Source organism: Pelecanus crispus, chromosome 1 (genome assembly GCF_030463565.1).
Source record: "Pelecanus crispus isolate bPelCri1 chromosome 1, bPelCri1.pri, whole genome shotgun sequence".
Lineage (NCBI taxonomy): Eukaryota > Metazoa > Chordata > Aves > Pelecaniformes > Pelecanidae > Pelecanus > Pelecanus crispus.
Window position 1 is genome coordinate 99,079,059 of NC_134643.1, and position 17,563 is coordinate 99,096,621.

General features: G+C 47.0%; 1 protein-coding gene and 3 non-coding genes across 4 annotated transcripts; 3 read left to right on the forward strand and 1 right to left on the reverse strand.

Moving 5' to 3' along the window:
* The first annotated feature begins 6,235 nt into the window (after positions 1-6,235).
* On the forward strand, positions 6,236-6,307 carry TRNAD-GUC (transfer RNA aspartic acid (anticodon GUC)). Its single transcript has one exon. It is a non-coding gene; the product is annotated as a tRNA-Asp (tRNA).
* Positions 6,308-6,744: 437 nt separating this feature from the next.
* Positions 6,745-6,818, forward strand: TRNAI-AAU (transfer RNA isoleucine (anticodon AAU)). The gene has a single exon. It is a non-coding gene; the product is annotated as a tRNA-Ile (tRNA).
* A 262-nt stretch (positions 6,819-7,080) lies between these two features.
* Positions 7,081-7,152, forward strand: TRNAD-GUC (transfer RNA aspartic acid (anticodon GUC)). The gene has a single exon. It is a non-coding gene; the product is annotated as a tRNA-Asp (tRNA).
* A 485-nt stretch (positions 7,153-7,637) lies between these two features.
* CPOX (coproporphyrinogen oxidase) lies at positions 7,638-17,158 on the reverse strand. Its single transcript, XM_075711055.1, has 7 exons — positions 16,720-17,158; positions 16,472-16,615; positions 15,644-15,754; positions 14,535-14,676; positions 11,980-12,198; positions 10,139-10,243; positions 7,638-8,163 (listed from the first exon to the last, which is right to left on the reverse strand). The coding sequence occupies exons 1-7, from the start codon at positions 17,156-17,158 to the stop codon at positions 8,076-8,078; spliced, it is 1,248 nt and encodes a 415-aa protein (XP_075567170.1). The 3' UTR covers positions 7,638-8,075.
* Positions 17,159-17,563: the final 405 nt, after the last annotated feature.

Here is a 17,563-nt window from a genome sequence, read left to right on the forward strand (position 1 = left end):
CCCGGTTCACCTGCTGCCTTTTTCCACTAAGCCCAATGGTCCAGTCCGTGGTTCAGCGAACAGCCTCTTTGGCACGCCACCCAAAGGACCAGCAGCCACTCGCCTCTGCTTGTCTGGATCCTGCTTGTTCCAAGCCTCCTTGATGCTACCAGGACAAGAGGCAGGGAGGTAGATTGTGACATCAGGAAGCTACTGTGGTGGCCACCATCATGGTCACCATCAGAGTGACCTCCTGATGTTGTGCCCTCCGAAAAGGAGGATCCCTGTAACTGTCCCACGACTGAGTTTGTCGGTCCTGTTGTGCCAAGGACACTTGGTGGCTGCCCATCCTGACCTACAGACATGGGTCTATCCAGCGTGTCTGAGATGGCGGATTGTAGCACAGCAGTTTGCAACTCGTGAGTGTCCTCCCACCCACCACCATTTACCTTTCCCCCCACCCTGTGGGGCTGGCTGGTAGCTGCCTGGCCCAGCAGACAGCACACCCCTCTGCAAGTCTGCCTGTGGTGGTGCCGGGGTTTGTCCCAGCCGTAGGACTAAACGTTGAGCCTTATCCATGGTTGAAATAATCTTCCAACATTTCTTTTTCAGAAAATCAGCAATGTAGTCAGCATTCTTTCAGGCTACCTTATTCTGACCAGCAACTTTCAGGGTCCTCGAAAGCACCTGCTTCAAGCTCATACAAAGGAGCTGGCTCGTAAAAGTGGAGGAGGCAAAACTGTTGTTAATGAACACACTCCTCTCAGCCTTGAAAATCTATAGCTTCTTCCCTCGCCTATAATCCATATACAGTCTGTGGCCTGCTTATTATAACCCATCTAAAAAGTATGAATTTCTTTCTGATACGATTCTGTGCAGTCCACAATCCTGCAAAATGTTGTGATACTGACAAGATAAGCATTCTACAGTGTATTTCTGATAGATTGTTGTCGTGGTTTAACCCCAGCCGGCAACTAAACACCACACAGACGCTTACTCACTCCCCCCCAAGTGGGATGGGGAACAGAATTGGAAGAGTAGAAGTGAGAAAACTTGTGGGTTGAGATAAAGGCAGTTTAGTAAGTAAAGCAAAAGCCGCGTACACAAGCAAAGCAAAGCAAAACAAAACGAGGAATTCATTCACTGCTTCCCATGGCAGGCAGGTGTTCAGCCATCTCCAGGAAAGCAGGGCTCCATCACACATAACAGTTACTTGGGAAGACAAATGCCATAACTCCAAACATCCCCCCCCCTTCCTTCTTCTTCCCCCAGCTTTATATGCTGAGCATGACATCATATGGTATGGGATATCCCTTTGGTCAGTTGGGGTCAGCTGTCCCAGCTGTGTCCCCTCCCAACTCCTTGTTCACCCCCAGCCTGCTCGCTGGTGGGGTGGAGTGAGAAGCAGAAAAGGCCCTGACTCTGTGTAAGCACTGCTGAGCGGTAACTAAAACATCCCTGTGTTATCAACACTGTTTTTAGCACAAATGCAAAACATAACCCCATACTAGCTGCTATGAAGAAAATTAACTCTGTCCCAGCTAAAACCACCATAATTGTGTATTAAAATTATTTGTCCTCAAGTAAGGAGCAATAGCAAACCTTGGTGAATAGCCAGCAGTGACATTAATAACTAGCAGGCAGGATCACAACTTACAGCAGTAGCTACAAAATTTCTAACAGAGTTTTCTACATTATATTACTGCAAAGGAAATGAAAAATCACTCTTGTAGTTGACAAAAACCAACCTATAAACCTATATGTTTGTCCAAAAGGACACCCTCCTTATAATTTAAAAAAACCCTTTTATGTAGAATATAATGTAAAATTATACTTAAGACAACCTTAAGACTCCAAAGTTTGCGAAGTCATAAATAAGTATTTAGTAGAAGAGTTTTTGGCTAAACCGAAGTACAAAAATTCATTATATGGACATGATCACTTATCTGTAAGGTACCATAGTTAAGAGGGAAAAAGTAAAGTTCATCTCACCCTTTACTTCCTCATCCCTGGCCAAGTTCTTCTCCTGACTATGTGGTATTACAAAGCTAGGTTACATTGGTTTTCCTGGAAAAGGAAAGAGGTCAAAGGTATTAAATTTGACTCATTAGTGAAAGCAAAAGAAGACATGTATTTCAAACATTTAGTTTTAAGTATTGTATTTAGACAAATATCTGTCACCAGAGATTCACCATCTATCACCTGTAGGTTCCTGAAGCAACATTTAAGAAGGCAGTTACTTAACTAATTTCTTAGTCCAGAAAGCAGAAAGAATTTATACCTCTCCCTAGGCATCCTTCTCATCTTGAAAGACAGAGAAATGTATTTTGACCTATATTCACACAATATCTATATATTATAGAAGCAATACAAGCTGTGCTTCTTGTGTTTTTTAAATACTGAAATAATTATTTCATAATTTACTTGGAAAACGGTATTTTCAAAGTACTGAGTGATCACTAAATTAGGAAGAACTTAAAAAAAAAAAAGGATTAGGGATAATAATATGGCAGTGTAAAAACGTAGAGGTTAAGCTTTGCAGACTGTCAGCAGACGGGAGGAGCACCTTTGGAAGATACCTAAACTCATGGTGGCTGAAGACAGTGGATCACATTAAGACAGATACAGAATCTGACTTCCTAGGATCTTCTCAGAGCAAGTCAGATGACACAAAAGGTAGACCACAAAGCTAGTCAGCTCAAAATTTTTCTGATGCCAAAGCTACATCAAATCATTGCACATGATCATTAAAAGCTTTCACAAACAAATGCAGTGGTAAAAACAAGACACTTGAATTCAGTAATGTTATTTCTTTATAAACAGCACATAATTCAATATATTCCCTTAGCTTTGTTTCAGACTTCCTTGATCTATGTCGCAATATGCAGCATAAACTCCTGTACTGCTTGGAAAATTTTAACCTCTACACATGGTAAGGGAAAAGAATAGCAGCATAGACTATCAGACTAAAGCCAAGAGACCCTCTCCTAACTAAACATGAGGGCTAAAATCTATTTACACTCTTAAAGTACAGGCAAATTTCAAAGGGCATTTTAAAAAGGCTTTGAGTTACTGCTGAAATCCCTAGGCAGTTTGCAAAGGACCTGTTGTCTTGCAGAAAGACATAAATCCTATTTGTCCCAGCGCTAACATGAAATTTCATGAAACGACATAATAAACTGTTTTCCAGTCTGCTTTTTTTAATAATTGCCTGTCAGTTCTCAAAAGGATTCTGTCTTGTCTGTTCTTTGTAGTTTTCCATTCTGGAAACTAATGTATCAAGCGTGATTGCCCAAATGCCCCAGGCATTTCTTCTTGTGTGCCAGTAAGTAAGGATGAAGATGAGGATGAGCACAGATGGAGCAAAAGACTGCACAGGCAGATCAAACTCAGCAAACCCCAAAGCTTTTAGATTACATTTCTGATTTCATGTGTATATGGCATATAAGATTACTGGAAAGCACTGCGTTTCATTGCACTTGCATCTTCTGGCTCCTGGCATGGAAATTCCCAGTTGCTCTTTCTTTACTGAGCAATCTCCTGCTCTGGAGCAGGTCTTATCCCAGCAGTTCTCAGTTAGGTTGTTAACGCCGATCCCCCTGTGGTGGGAATCGCCTTGATTGGTGTTCCAGGTAGCTCAGCACGTCTTTTGTGGTCAAGTGGTTTTTTTCAGTGCACAGCCCTTGACAGTTTTCCAGGCTTAGTGCAAAAGTAGGGGAGGCTGGAGAACAAGCCACTGCTTTACAGACAAAAGCCTGGGTCCTGGTCCCTAAAAAGGTGACCAACCCTGTCTGTCTCTGCACTAAAGGGCAAAGCTGCTATTTTATTTGGTCTTTGATGTACTTGAATTCCTCAAAGTTTTTAGGAAAGTCAGGCTAAGTCTTTAAGTTTTCATTTAAGGGCATTTGTCAGGACATCATTTAAAATCTGCCACTGTCAGTTATCTAAGTATCTCTTAAGTTTGTGGGTGTCATTTTTGTTTGTGTGTGTTTTTTTGTTTGGTTGGTTTTGGTTTTAAGAGGACAAATTATTTTATGTCTGTATTTCTTCAATGTTAAAGAGAATTCAGACAAGCTCAGGGCATCTGATTAAAATTGTATGCTGAAAATGTTACTGTTCTTAGTCATTTACCCTAAAAATCCTGAGTGCTGGTTTCACTGCGAGGCAACAGTGTCCTGTCTGCCTGCAGATCAACTTGTGAACTATTACAAATTTCAGCCTAGTGTACTGTGGTAAAGAGTGTATGTTTTGCAGGGGGAAGATGGTAGCAGAACTGTAGGTGACACAGATTCTGTCCTGGATGTTCTTCAACAGTTCAGACCCTTCTGCGGGTTTGAAAATGGAGCACATCATAAAAATGTATCGAAGGAAGATGTGGTTCAGGGATTTCTGAAACTGCTTTTGTTTTTGAGAGGTACAATGGGTTCCCATTTCTCCCTTTCACAGAACTTAACTGTTGTGAAAAAAATGTGTTTGATGCCAACATACAATTTTTGCTCTCTCTTACCCTTCCTTCACTTCCCTGTTTCTGCATCTGATATTACTGGAACAACGTGCTTTCACTTATTTTTACTGTTGCATTTTGCACTCACGAACTACCAGAATATGCACAAAAATTCAGTGTGATGAATCCAAGTGTTCAAACTTATTTGGCTATCGGCATCAGGACAAAAGGATGCAAAAGTGTAGAACTGCATTGTTCTGTGCTTTGAATTTAATTAGTTCATTACTCCGAAATTAGTTTACAGTGAGATGAGGTCGACTCACAATAGCAGAAACATAAAGTAAACTTACAGCTTCTCTCTTCTCTGACTGGTGTTTCTTGACCTCAAAATTCTAACAAAATCCTTTAGAAATGTGTTTGCGAGCAAGCATGCGACAGACTGAGTTTGAAATCTGTACTCTGCTTATGACAGGTACTCTCCATGTGACATCTGGAGTAGTTGATCTGCTTCAGTACTGTTTCCCAGAACCTTTTGATCAGCTTCCCGAGAACTGTGGTCTCTTTGATGGAGAAAAACCTACGGTGCTGGAGTCCCGCAGTGTCAGTGACCTAGCAGCGCTGCTGAGGGGCCACAAAAGGAAAACACCGCCTATTGAATCTGGAGCACGTCACGTTTGCTTTTCTCAGGTATATGGCTTTTTGCAGGTTCTTCCAGGTCTGCTGCTAACTAAATAATTATTTTATTTGGACTGCCCACAATTTTTTTTTTTTTAAGCCTCTATATCTCACCGATAGATTATGCTTTTAAAACTTAGAAGCCTTTATTGTGGGGGTTTCTGTTTCATTCTTCTTCATGCACATCTGGGTCTTTCTGCTCTTTTTTGCATCAGATGGCTCCCGCCCTATTCCTTTCTAACACCAAATATTCTTACACCGGGTCTATGACTGTCTCCTCATCCCATGCATTTGTCAGTCTTCTAGCGGCAGCTTTGCGAGCTTTTTTGCAGAGAATGTGGGAACATCTGTGTTAAATGTTGCCTGGTTTTGAGAAAGCTCTTGTATTGTCATGATACATTTATATGCTTTCTCTATGCAGCTGTGACCTTTTTTTTTGCTTCCTAACCTGTTCTTTTTATTAATGCATTTTCTGATAGGCGGTGTTAGTGGCAAATGAAACGGCAAAGGAGGAGATACCTGAGGAGCTCAGCTTAGCACTCGTACTGACAGTTTGTGAAGCAAAGGGCTTGGAATTTGATGATGTCCTCCTCCTTTACAACTCTTTCGCTGATTCAGAGGTATTTACTTCTTAAGAATTTTCTGCCTTTTTTTTTTTTTTTTTTACTAAATGCCTTGTTTTTACACGTGATCTAATTGGCTTTGCAGCTGGGGAAGGGTTCACGCTTTCCTCTGAGGACAGGTGGTTTCACCACAGTCGAAAAGCAGGGCTCATGGCAGATTTAGGAAATGAGCCCGCCTGCCCTGCCTGCTGCCTTTTCCTTCAGACCAGCTGCTGGGATTTTCGGGAGGGCCTCGGGGTTCGCGCAGCAGCGTGTGCGCCCACGTCAGCCCCACGCCGAGGCGGCTCCGGGCGGCGCGCACGTCCCTGCCGCCCGCTGCCTGACCGGGCCGGAGCAGGCGGTTTGGCGGAGGGGCACCCCACCCCCCTCCCGTGGCCTTGGCCCCGTACTGGGGTGCCGGGGCCCGAAGGAGCGCCCCGTGGCACCGCTCCGCTCACGGCGCGATCGCAGCCAGGGCGGGGGGGGCCGCAGGCGGTGCGTGGGGCTCGGTGGGGGGGAGCAGCCCGCACCCCGCTCCTCGTTAGTATAGTGGTGAGTATCCCCGCCTGTCACGCGGGAGACCGGGGTTCGATTCCCCGACGGGGAGGAGGCGCTGCCTTTTACCTCCGGGGAGCGCTCCTGCTCTTCCTCCTCCTCCTCCCGCCGGACCCCCGTCCGCGGCGTGGGCGTGAAAGGAAGGAGGCGATCGGGAACTCCGCCGGGAGCCGCTTAGGGAGCGGAAGGGAAAAGCGTAGCGGGTCGTTTTGGTGGGGCTGCCACCCCCCCCCCCCCCCCCCCAGCCGGGGAGGCCTGCGGCCCTGGCGAGCCGCTCCATGCCGTGGGTAAACGTGGACAGAAAAAAATGAAAGTTTTGAAGGTGTTCATTTTAGCAATTCTCGGCGCCCCGTTAGTACCCCTGCTGCTCTGCCAGAGGTCCACTGAAACGACCCGCCGAAGGGGTCTATTAAGAAGAGCGGGCGTAGCTCCCGGCAGCGGTTCCACGCGTGGCGTGTCATGAGAGCGCGTAAAGCTGGGATGCACAGCGGCCGGTTAGCTCAGTTGGTTAGAGCGTGGTGCTAATAACGCCAAGGTCGCGGGTTCGATCCCCGTACGGGCCACTTCCTTTTTCCCCACCCCACCCCCCTCCCCCTCTTGGAAGCGAGAAAATCTCCGGCTTTTAGGCCATCTTTTATTTTTAACTTCTTTCTGCGGAGGAAGCGTAACACGGAAACGAACACGGTAGCCCAAAGGGCTTGGGTGAGCGGAGGGCGGCGAGTGTGAGCCGGACCGCTCGGGCACCGAGGCAACCACCAGCCGGAAACCCGCCAGAGGTGATGTCGTATCACGTCCTGGCGACAAGCCGAGAAATCACTGTCCCACTCCTCGTTAGTATAGTGGTGAGTATCCCCGCCTGTCACGCGGGAGACCGGGGTTCGATTCCCCGACGGGGAGGAGGCGCTGCCTTTTTCTCAGCCGGCCCCCGGGGTCGGGGGGGGGGAACAGGACGCCCCTCACTTTTCCCCACGGGGTCGTCGACGAGGTTCAGGCCGGGGGGAAAAAGGACAGTCATCAGTCCGGGGCTTGGAGCAGTGTGAAGAGCTGTTTGGAGGACCTCGGAGCAACACCAGACCGTTTTCTGATCTGCCCCCGACCTTCCTGGCAAAGGAGCTGGCCCGAGGCAGGTTGCTCTCCTGTCCTGATCACAGCTGAGATGTGTGGTTCTGAAACATTTTCTCCTCAAAATGGACAGCCAGCCTTCTACTCTCATAAGGCGAGACTGGGACCCCAATCCAGAATCTCCCAGTTACTGATCAGTCAAGTCATGCTATACTGCAGCACATTTTAAGACACTTTCCCTTTCTCAGGTCAATGTGGGTAGCCTCAAAAACCACATAGTTAAGTACCACCTTTTTCACAAGCAGACGTAAAGTTTAAAATCAATCAAATATTTCCTTTATTCTTTAAAAAAAAATTCTAAAACACCCCAACATTTTCTAGGAGTGAACAGTGCTGTTTAGGCACAGATAATGCTTTCATTCCACTGGGAGAACGCTTCACAGTAGTTTACGAATTTGCAGTCAAACAAACCAGTTGAGGAAGTTCTTAAGCATGCACAGTAGTCCTGTGAGGGCATCGCCAGTCCTTCACCAGGCAACATCAACAGGGGGTGATAATATTAGCCAATCAATCTTAAAGAATGAGTTCACATATTTGCAATTTGTAACAAGTCTACAGAATTATTAAGGCACTAGGTAAGAGTATAAATAACTATACTAAAACACCATGCAACAGCAGTTTGAATGAGCTGGTTTGCGGGCGTTCCTGTTCTCTCATAATGGCTCAGTGTAAGCAATCCATCTTGTTCACAATCCGTGTCAGTGCACCCAGTCTTTGGGATTGCGGAGAACCTCCAGGATTTCTGCTTCTTTCGAGCTTGCTGGAGGGGTGTGCATGTACTCCCACCTGCAGGGAGAGGGGAAACTCACTCAGACTGCCCAGCTGGTTGCCACGTCTCCCGCACCAGGCTGTGTTTAGACTTGAGTTGCCTTTCCTGAGAATGCAAAGCTACATACACAATTGATGCTCTCACGTGAAGTAGACGGTATATGGCTACAAATCATTAAGTTCAGTAAAAACAAATAACACTGGAAGAGACAGGAGAAATGTTAGCTCAGTCTTCTTCCCAACTTCTGGAAAGGCTGGAAGAACAAAGAAAAAAGAAAAAGCAATGCCCCCTGCCCCACAATCCATGCAGGTTTATTTGCAAAGATCTTTTAGTAGTCTCTTGTGACACACTAGTATCATGAGGAAGACGAGCCAAAAAAGAACTCAGACAAAAGAGAGTGAGGACACAAGTCAGCTGGGAAATCGCCAGCTTAAAATTTTATCATTTGATCCTGATGCAGTATTTGCAACCATCCAGGGAAAATTTTTCCAGAAGCTGGACTGGAAGCACTACAAGTCCTTCTTGAATCTTGGTTTTAAAAACAAAGTTGATAAAGAGACCACTTTTTATTGAAAAGGCAATTAAGAGGTATGACAGAAGAAGAAAAGTGTCAGCAGTCACAAAGGGATGGGTACAACCTTTTTCCATTTTTTTTCTCCCAGGAAGGACCCATTCATGCTGTTAAGTGAGCTATTTATGTTTACAGAAACAAGCAAAACCAGATCATCCCAGCAATGAAATCAAAAGGTAGGACCGTGCTACACCACCAGGTGAGGGACACATCTGGTGTTGGCAGTGGGATGAAGCTATATGGTATGACCAGGACTGCCTTCATGGTTAAGGGGTAGCAGACAAAGGTCAGTTATCTTTGCAGAGGGAGATCACTAATGGAGTCTTACGAAATTCATGATAGGGCCCGTGCTACTCAGCATATCTAAAAGCAACCTAAAAAGGGGCATAAACAGTAAATGACAGTTTGCTGATATTGGAAGATTAAGCAAGATCAGTGAAAACCTAAAAAGGCAGTTGAAAAGACATAATATCGAGCCAAGCAACTGAGCAATAAAATGGGAGGTGAAATTCACTGTTGATTGATCTAAAGTGATGTACACAGAAAAAAGCTACATACGCGTTGAGAGACTGAGTTAACTTTTATTGCCCAGAAAAGATCTTGGCATCGTAACAATTCTATGAAGAAGCCAGTTAAATGCTTAGCCGCAATCAAAACCAGCAAACAGCATATTAGGAATATGAAAGGAATAATGAACTAAAACATCGTTATGCCACTGTATGAGTCAGCAGCACACCTGCATCTTGGATACACATACGTAGCTTATGTTGTCTGTTTCTTATCCTCAGTTCAGAAAGAGCATAGAAAACTTAAGCCTAGGGAAAAGTGGCAAATGTGATCAAAGGTATGGAACAGCTACTGTACAAAGACTAAAAAGAGGGGGACTTGTCAGCCTGGAAAACACGCAATGAAAAAAACAGAAGCCTGTAAAATAAGAACTGTTATGGAGAAAATGAATAGGAAGAAAACCTGGTTACTCATTGAAAAGTTGAATGAAGTCATCAGGTGCGAGTAGAAAACAAAGAGGTACTTTTTCACACAATGCAGTTAAACTGGGGAACCTTCCTTACCACAGGCTTGTCAGGACTGCCATAAGCTCGCATGGGTTCAAAGAGCTACTAAACAAAAACCCATGGAGCGAGCAGGGGAAATCTATCAAGAGGTACTAAAAACACCACTTTTTTTTTTTTTTTTGGTCAGAAAATGTCTAGGCTATGTTCTAGATATTTTTATCATTACTGGCAACTGTGCGAGTGTAGCAGACCAGAGAAGCATCTCCATGTATCTGGCCAGTTCTTGTATCACACATGAACTAACCACCGTTAAGAGACTGGACACCAGGACAGGGCTTTGATTTAATCCTATGAAGTACTTTAATAAGAACAGTGCCTACCTGCAGCTCCACGTATCTATGCCCTTACCTTGCAGTCAGTGGCAGAGACATAAGAATGCTTTCAGTTCTTGATCCTGGTGTCAGGAGGCCAAACTTTGTCCCTCTGTCATAAACCAAGTTGAACTCCACGTACCTGTGGGGAGTGAAGAGATGCAACAGAAAAAGAAGTTTATTATCAGAAGTTGCTTGTGCCTTCTTTAACTAACGGACACCGAACAAAACCAGCCTGTCTTTCTGCTGTGTTGTGTGTCAGAATGAACCCTGGTTTGGGGCCAACTGTTCTCTAGCATCCTCTGCATAGTAATCCAAGTGTGACCTTGCCACTCCACAAAGCATAGGAAGTAACAGAGGAGAGCAGGAAACTATTCAAGGAGAGCATTCTGCATGGTGCTATACTAGCTTACTTCTCCTAGGCCTCAACCCTGCTGGCAAGCTCAACACCCAGTTTAGCTTGGTTAGGCTAGTACTCCTTTTTGTGGTGGTGTCAGACATAAGAGGAACCTAAAGGAACTGGAAATGACCACAGGAAAAACTCTACCGTGCAGTCCTCCATGCTGAAAGACACATAAGCAGCAAGGTCAGAACAAGATTTTCTGTTTCTTGGGGAGAGTTGAAAAGCAGCAGAGGTCAGAGAGCTTCAGAGTGCTGGCTGGGACTTGTAAGGGCCAGAATAGGCAGTTTTCTGCCCCCAACATAGGAACAGGGCAGTGACAATTCAGCAGGAGTAATCTTGGCAACCAGTGCTGAGGTATTAGTACTTAACAGAGGTACAGGAAGGGAGGAGCGCTTTATCTGTTTGCAGAAATGGAAAGCTTAGCCTAGCCCAGTAAGCTGCAAACAGATCCAGGGAAATAAGCAGGCCTCATGAGCTGGTCCTGGCTGAAACCTAAAGAAGCTATTCCCCCTTATAACCTTAGCAGGATCCTGAAAGGCCAACTCTCCCAGGAATAGCCTCACCAAATTAAGGATATGTGCTTATTTGAGTAATTGCTGCAGGCCAATGATCTAAACTTGAATTCTTATGCCTTCTCTATGCCACTCGCACAGATTTTTCTGCAGAAGAGGCAGAAACTAAAGACTCCCCAGTTCTGCACAAAGCACATGTATTCTCATTTCTCCATATGCTTACACAATCACAGGACATAGGAGTACAACTGTATCTACCAGCGTACTTAAGCTTTTGCAGCATTAATGGTTGTTCACATTAATAAGAATCCTCAAAAGTCTTTTGAGTTAGTGACTTTGGACCATGCCAGGAAAACAAAACCGCTCTGTATCTTTATTCCTTTACAAAGAGTTCACAGCATCCTCATTTCAATGCCAAGATCAGATAGAATAAATACGTATGTAAGAACCTGAAAGTACTCCTGGGTACAGTTATTCCATGACTTTCTGGGGTTTAGCTTCATCACTGAAGAGAAAGCACAGCTCCCTCACCCTTATGCTCCTCATGTCATGGGGCAGTCCTGTATCCCACATCACTGAGCTACAGGAGGGGGCGGGATTCAGGACACCACAGATGCCTTTGCCTGTTACAAAGCAGCAGCTTCTCTTGGTTTTTGAAGGAGTTGCAGAGAAACTGTGACATTTTGTATGGGTTGCTTGTGCTGCAATATGGGAGAGTGGGGGATACAAATAAGGGTGTGCTAAGTACCTTCTTTGCACCCTCCCTGGTAATCTAGCATTGGATTTAAAAAATAGTTCTGTACGCAAAAATGCTGAAATTCTTTGGCAAGCTTTAGAGCACTTATGCAAACTTAGCCCACACCACAACATGACATAAACCCTGCAACCATGAAAAACTAGTTCATTTTTTTCTCACCAGCGTAATCCACCTCCCATGTATTCCTTTGCTCCTTCAGTACTCACCGTCCTCTCCGAAGCTGCTGCCACAGCTTTTCCTCTGGTGTGAAGGAGTCATGGCAGTGCCTTTTCACAATGGGAATGTAACAAGGCACAACAGCTTTGGCACAACTCTTCACAAACTGGAATACTTCCTCCTTGGAGGGAGAGTCCACATCGTCAAAGAATATGCCTCCAATCCCTCTTCGCTCCCCACGATGCTTGATGTAGAAGTAGTCATCACACCTAGAAGAGGTAGCAGACAATTATTATAGTCCACAATATCCAAAGAAATGAACAGAACTCCAGTTACGAGGCACAGGATGGCACTAGTGAAAAATTGATGAAAAGTCAGTTCCTGCAGCGCCAGGTGCTGCACTTTTTCACTGACTACTGAGAGCCAGGATGGTCCAGCATCACCTGGAAAGCGCTCCTGCATTCACTTACAGTAAAAGCTCTGACAAAACAGTCTCCGCAAAGCTATGTAACACCGCACAGTCACTGAACACTCAAACACCATGGCAGATGCTTCCATGTGGAGTGATCCAATCCATATCCTGTACTTACGAGGAGGAGGGACACCTGATTTCAAAACTTCACCCTAAGAGCTCTTTCTAGATTTCATTCCCAGAATCATATATAGATCCCAAATTATTTGTACAGCTTTCAGATGAACTCAAAATAAACTTGGAAGATAGTTTCTGTATTCTGTTTGCCATTCTAGTGAAAGAATTGGTTTTCTGCATCAAAACTAAAAGAATCTATAAACCCAAGACCAGATGAGAAAGCCACCATCACTTAAGGAAAAAATCAAAAGTGAGTCAGCCTTCCTTGGAAAATGCCTTTTGAGTAGTTAAACTTGGAAGGTGGAGTCATTCTAGCAGTGGCTTTTCATGGCTCATGTTCAAGTTTATGAAGGAGTAAGTGCAGCTTATCCTACAATAGGGAGGCAATTAATCTCTTTTGTATTTATTGGGAGTATGTAGGTGTGCAATTACTGTAAATTAGCTGATTCATTGCATCCACACCCTGTCTTGCTTATAGTTGCTTGCGTGGGCAGCCATGGTCTGTTAAGTCTTCATGTGGGGGAGAAATGGAAGGTAAGTAGGAGGCAGAAACTATCAACAGCAAGGAAACCCTGCCTTCCTTTAGGACTAGTTTTCCATGCATGTATCCATCCACAGTTGCTGTTCTCAAGCAATATAAATGGCATGGCCATAGCGAAAGAGACGTGGAGATACAGCAGATAACCTATGCTATTTTTTTGTTCACTTGTGATGATCAGCTTTTTTTTTTCTATAGCAGCAGGAAGAGTTAGGAAACAAGGGTGAGTCAGAAATGCAAAAGAGAACAAGCCTGACAAAAGTCTTAGAGCTAGATCAGGAAGACAGCGTGGTAAACATAACGAGCTTTTATGTTTGGGAAAGGTGGGAAAAGGGGCAATGCTAATTAGAAGCTCAGAGGAGAGTCACACTGCTCCGGCAGCGAGAACCGCGTGCCCCTACGTAGCTGCTGCTTACAGCAAACACTCATGCTGGGACTGAGAAAACTGCCTTCGTCCATGGATACAATTAGTCCTCCCCTGAGCAGCCTTCAGACTAAGAACAGGCGTCCTTCTCTCCGACCCCCTGCAGCTGGCATTGCTAGCCTACTTACACTGCAGACAACCTGACAACCTGACCATTAAGGCAGACACTCTGAACTACCATGCAGAAATTCCTCAGAGAACAAGGCTGTAGTCTTAAGGTTATAAGATGTGCTTCTCTACTAAGCGGTTCACACCCAAGCTACAACACCCACTTTATCTCCTGTCCTCAGACAAGACCTGGTAGCTTACAATAGGGTAACCCCTCCTTCCTGGATACCACAGCTTGTAGCAGATAGGATTATCGGACACAGAGCAGCAAGCCCCCACTGAACAGTGAAGGATCCCATCGCCTGTATCTCTCAGCTCAAGAAGAACATTCAGAGTTTGCATCTTTAGAGAATATGCTGTTGAGCTCTCAGAGAATGTGTCACTGGAAAAAAAGTACAGCCCCATCAAAACTATGAAGCTTCTACATTAAGGACAAGCTCCTTTACCTACCTGGCAAAAAAAAGAAAGGGTAATGAAGGTCAGAAAAACTGGAATGGGATTTTCAGAACTGCAGTGCTGGTCCAAGCACTCACACTAAAGTCACGCACATTTACCATGAGTTCACTGTAAGCAGAATTAGTGCAAGTCCATGGGGCAGAAGCCTTGTCCTAGTTTAACACCAGAGGCTAAAAGGAATTTTTAAGTTGCCAAGTGAAGTCTGTGGCTTACAAAACCTTGTAGAGTCACCTTGGTTTTTATTCAGGCTATAAACTTACAATCCTAGTTGTCAGCCCTCTGATTTGAAAAACTCAGGCCTCTGTAAATAAAAGATTGGTTTAGACTACATTTTTGTCCCAGTGCACGTTTGCTGATTTTCGTTAGGGTCTGCCTGCACTTTTCAAAAGGCAGCTGAACCTACTGTTCGTAGAGTACACTTACACTGGCAATATCCAGTGCAGCCTTCTGCTCCCACAAAAGGAACCCAGGCACACCTCTCCCCACATACCATTCCTTGTACTTGGGATACAGCTTCACATCATGCTTGTCACAGGCTTCTTTCAGAGTCTTGTGAAAATGAACGGCATCCTCTTCATTCAGGTAAGTTGGAGTGAGGTCAGTCCCACCACCAAACCACCACTGTTTAGTTCCTACAGGAGAGAGGCAAGCAGCAACATTTTTATTTTAAACTTCCAAACAGAAGTACATTGCTAGTGGTTCACCAAGAACTAACAACTACTTCTACAATACAAAACAAAATCATTACTCAGTGGTGTTCCTAAACATCAATTGTGAAAAATTTGAGTTTGAGGTAGTGCGATGCGCAGCGACTTCAGGAAAACATGAAACAAATTTCAAAGCAGTGGAAACCATTTGTTCAGTATTTTGGGCTGCTCACCCCCACTACAGGGTATCAATTTCTCAAGATGGGCTGGCAACTCCTATTCAAGAATCCAGAAACATTTTACTGTGTGTCAGGGAAAGGGAAAAAAAAAATTAAATCCAGGGAAGTAATTGACTAGAAATTATCCATAATGCTCTGGCAATAATTGAAAGAAAACTGTCTTTGAGCTTCTGGCAGTACGTACACTGTCACAAGGCACAGACGGGCTCTCAGTGTTAGACCACCTAGCCTAGAGTCCTGCTTCTGACAGCGGTGAGTTGCAGAAAGTCAGGGGAAAAAGGCGTAGTGCACATAAAGAACGATGTTTCTGACAGTGTACGTCCTCCCAGCTTCTGAGACAAAGGTACGTCCTGGCCAGAACACTTACCAGTCCTTCACAGACCTTTCTTCTGCTAAATTCCAGACTTGCTCCTTTGAGTATGTTTCTACGCTTATTTATAACCTCCTACACTTTAAGTCTGAAACCCCTGGTGTACGCTGCAAAAAGTAAACTGCAAACAGCGTTATGGTCCCAGATGCACGCATCGCACTGATGTTAGAAATGGACAAATGAAAGCCCAGAGGTTGAGAGATCCCATGCTACAGAACAGATTCTCGGCACAGCTGGGAACAAAACTGGACCGGTTCTTAACCTCTTCCCTAGCCATGCATTCACGCTTCCTTCACGTGGAGTCATAAATTTCATACGTACTTCCTTGGATTAAAATTCATACCGTCTGCTTCTTCAATTTCAAAGTATCTGTAGTTGAAGTGCATGGTCGGAACATGAGGGTTCTTTGGATGGATAACAGAGCTCACACCCATGGCGCAAAAAGGCAGTTTCCCTAGATAAAAAGATGCACAGAAAAAAACCTCCAGTTTTTCAAGTAACTTCATTTATTATCATTGAAGGAACATCACTATTTTTCCTTAGGTTCCAAGCTACTGTTCCACTACAAGAAAATTTCTCAAGTCGGGTCACCATAATTATTAATCGATGGGCAATTTACTTCTCATCCACACACTTCTGCCTGCCTAACTAAATGCTTTTTTTGGTATTTGTCCTAAAATGCAACAACATGTTACAGCACCCATTAGATGAAGATCACTTAAAACATAAGGCACTGCTAAGGCTTTCCACCGCCCCCCGTCCTCAGAATTACCCTTTGCTACTTGAACGTGGGTTGAATCCTCTTTAGCCTTCAAGTCTTTTTGGTTCTCTCCCTCCACCTCTTTGGTACGTAACCCCTGTGCTGTTTCGCTGTTGAGCTACAGCGTCGTTACCGAGAAACAACCTGTGCCTACCGTACACTGCTTAACGCAGTGAGACAGAGGGAGAAGCACCCCGATACCTCGTTTTTTAGGGAAATAAAACTCCACCTGCCAGATTTACTGGTTGGAAACCACCAGGATACAAATGAAGTCTTCCCTTGAGCGCTGATCAGCCCGGCCTCCCTCACGTTCCGCTCAAAGGCCAGACCCCGCTGCCGGAGTGCCCGCACGGGAATACGCGGGAGAACGCGCCCCGGCCCGCTACCCCACCGGCCCGCCGGGCACCTTACCGTCCTTGGCCTTCAGAGACTTGCCCCGGCTTCGCATCTGCCGCGCTGCCTCCTCGGACAGCAGCCCGAACACGACGGACACGTTCACTCCCGCCTTCTCGAAGACCTCGCCGTCCTGCAGCACGCAGCTGATGCCGCCGCCGCCTGCCAACGCCAGGGTCACCCCGCGCCGGGGCCGCCGCCCCCCGGGGTGACCGGGGCCGGGCTGCCCCTGCCCGGGCCGACCCCCGCGGCCCCCCCCCCCGTACCTTCCTTCCTCTCCCAGGTGTCGACGACGAAGGAGGCGCCGGGGTCCAGCGCGGCCAGGGCGCGGCACACCTCCCCCTGCGTCTCCATGATCAGCAGCTCCATGCGGCTCCGCAGCTCCCGCCGCCGCCGCCGCAGCTCCCGCAGCCCGCTCACCGGCGGCGCCATGAACCGCTGCCGCAGCTCCTCCTCCTCCTTCTCCTCCTCGTCCTCCTCGGACGGCGACATCGCGGCCCGCTGCCGCCACAGCCCCAGCCCCAGCCCCAGCCCCAGCCCGCCCAGCGCCCCCGCCGCCGCCAGCGCGGCCCGCCGCCTCCCCCGGCCCGCCGCCACCCCCGGCGGCGCGGAGCCCAGCGCCCGCCGGCCCGCCGTCGCGGCGACAGCCAGGGCGGCCGGGCCGCGGGCGGCCGCGCGGAGCAGCTGCGCCGCCGCCGCCGCCATCATGGGCGCCGGCACCGCACTGCCGGCGGGGCGGGGCGGGGCCTGGGCGGGGCGGGGCGGGGCCGGGCCGGGCCTGGGCGGGGCCTGGGCGGGGCCTGGGCGGGGCGGGGCCGGGCCGGGCCTGGGCGGGGCCTGGGCGGGGCGGGGCCGGGGCCGGGCCGGGCCTGGGCGGGGCCTGGGCGGGGCCTGGGCGGGGGCGGGGCGGGGCGGGCCGGGGCCGGGGCGGGGGCGGGCCGGGTCTCCCCGCCCCAAGCGGTATATAAAGACGTGTTTCTATAGGTGCAGCTATGCCTGTGCTGCCGCCGGGAGAGGCGGCGGTGGAGGGAGCGCTGGGGCTGCCGTCCTTGCGCCCCTAAAATGTTTCCGCGTGCTAGGATCAAACAACCCGGTTTCGTCAATGCAGCT

Bases quoted from the DNA above. Each gene is read 5' to 3' on its own strand.
- CPOX (XM_075711055.1), bottom strand. From the start codon at position 17,158: ATGGCGGCGGCGGCGGCGCAGCTGCTCCGCGCGGCCGCCCGCGGCCCG. The intron at 14,677-15,643 runs GTATGAATTTTA...TCTCTCCTGTAG, and splicing joins TGAAATTGAAGAAGCAGACG to GAACTAAACAGTGGTGGTTT. The intron at 12,199-14,534 runs GTATGTGGGGAG...TACCTCTTCTAG, and splicing joins TATCCCAAGTACAAGGAATG to GTGTGATGACTACTTCTACA.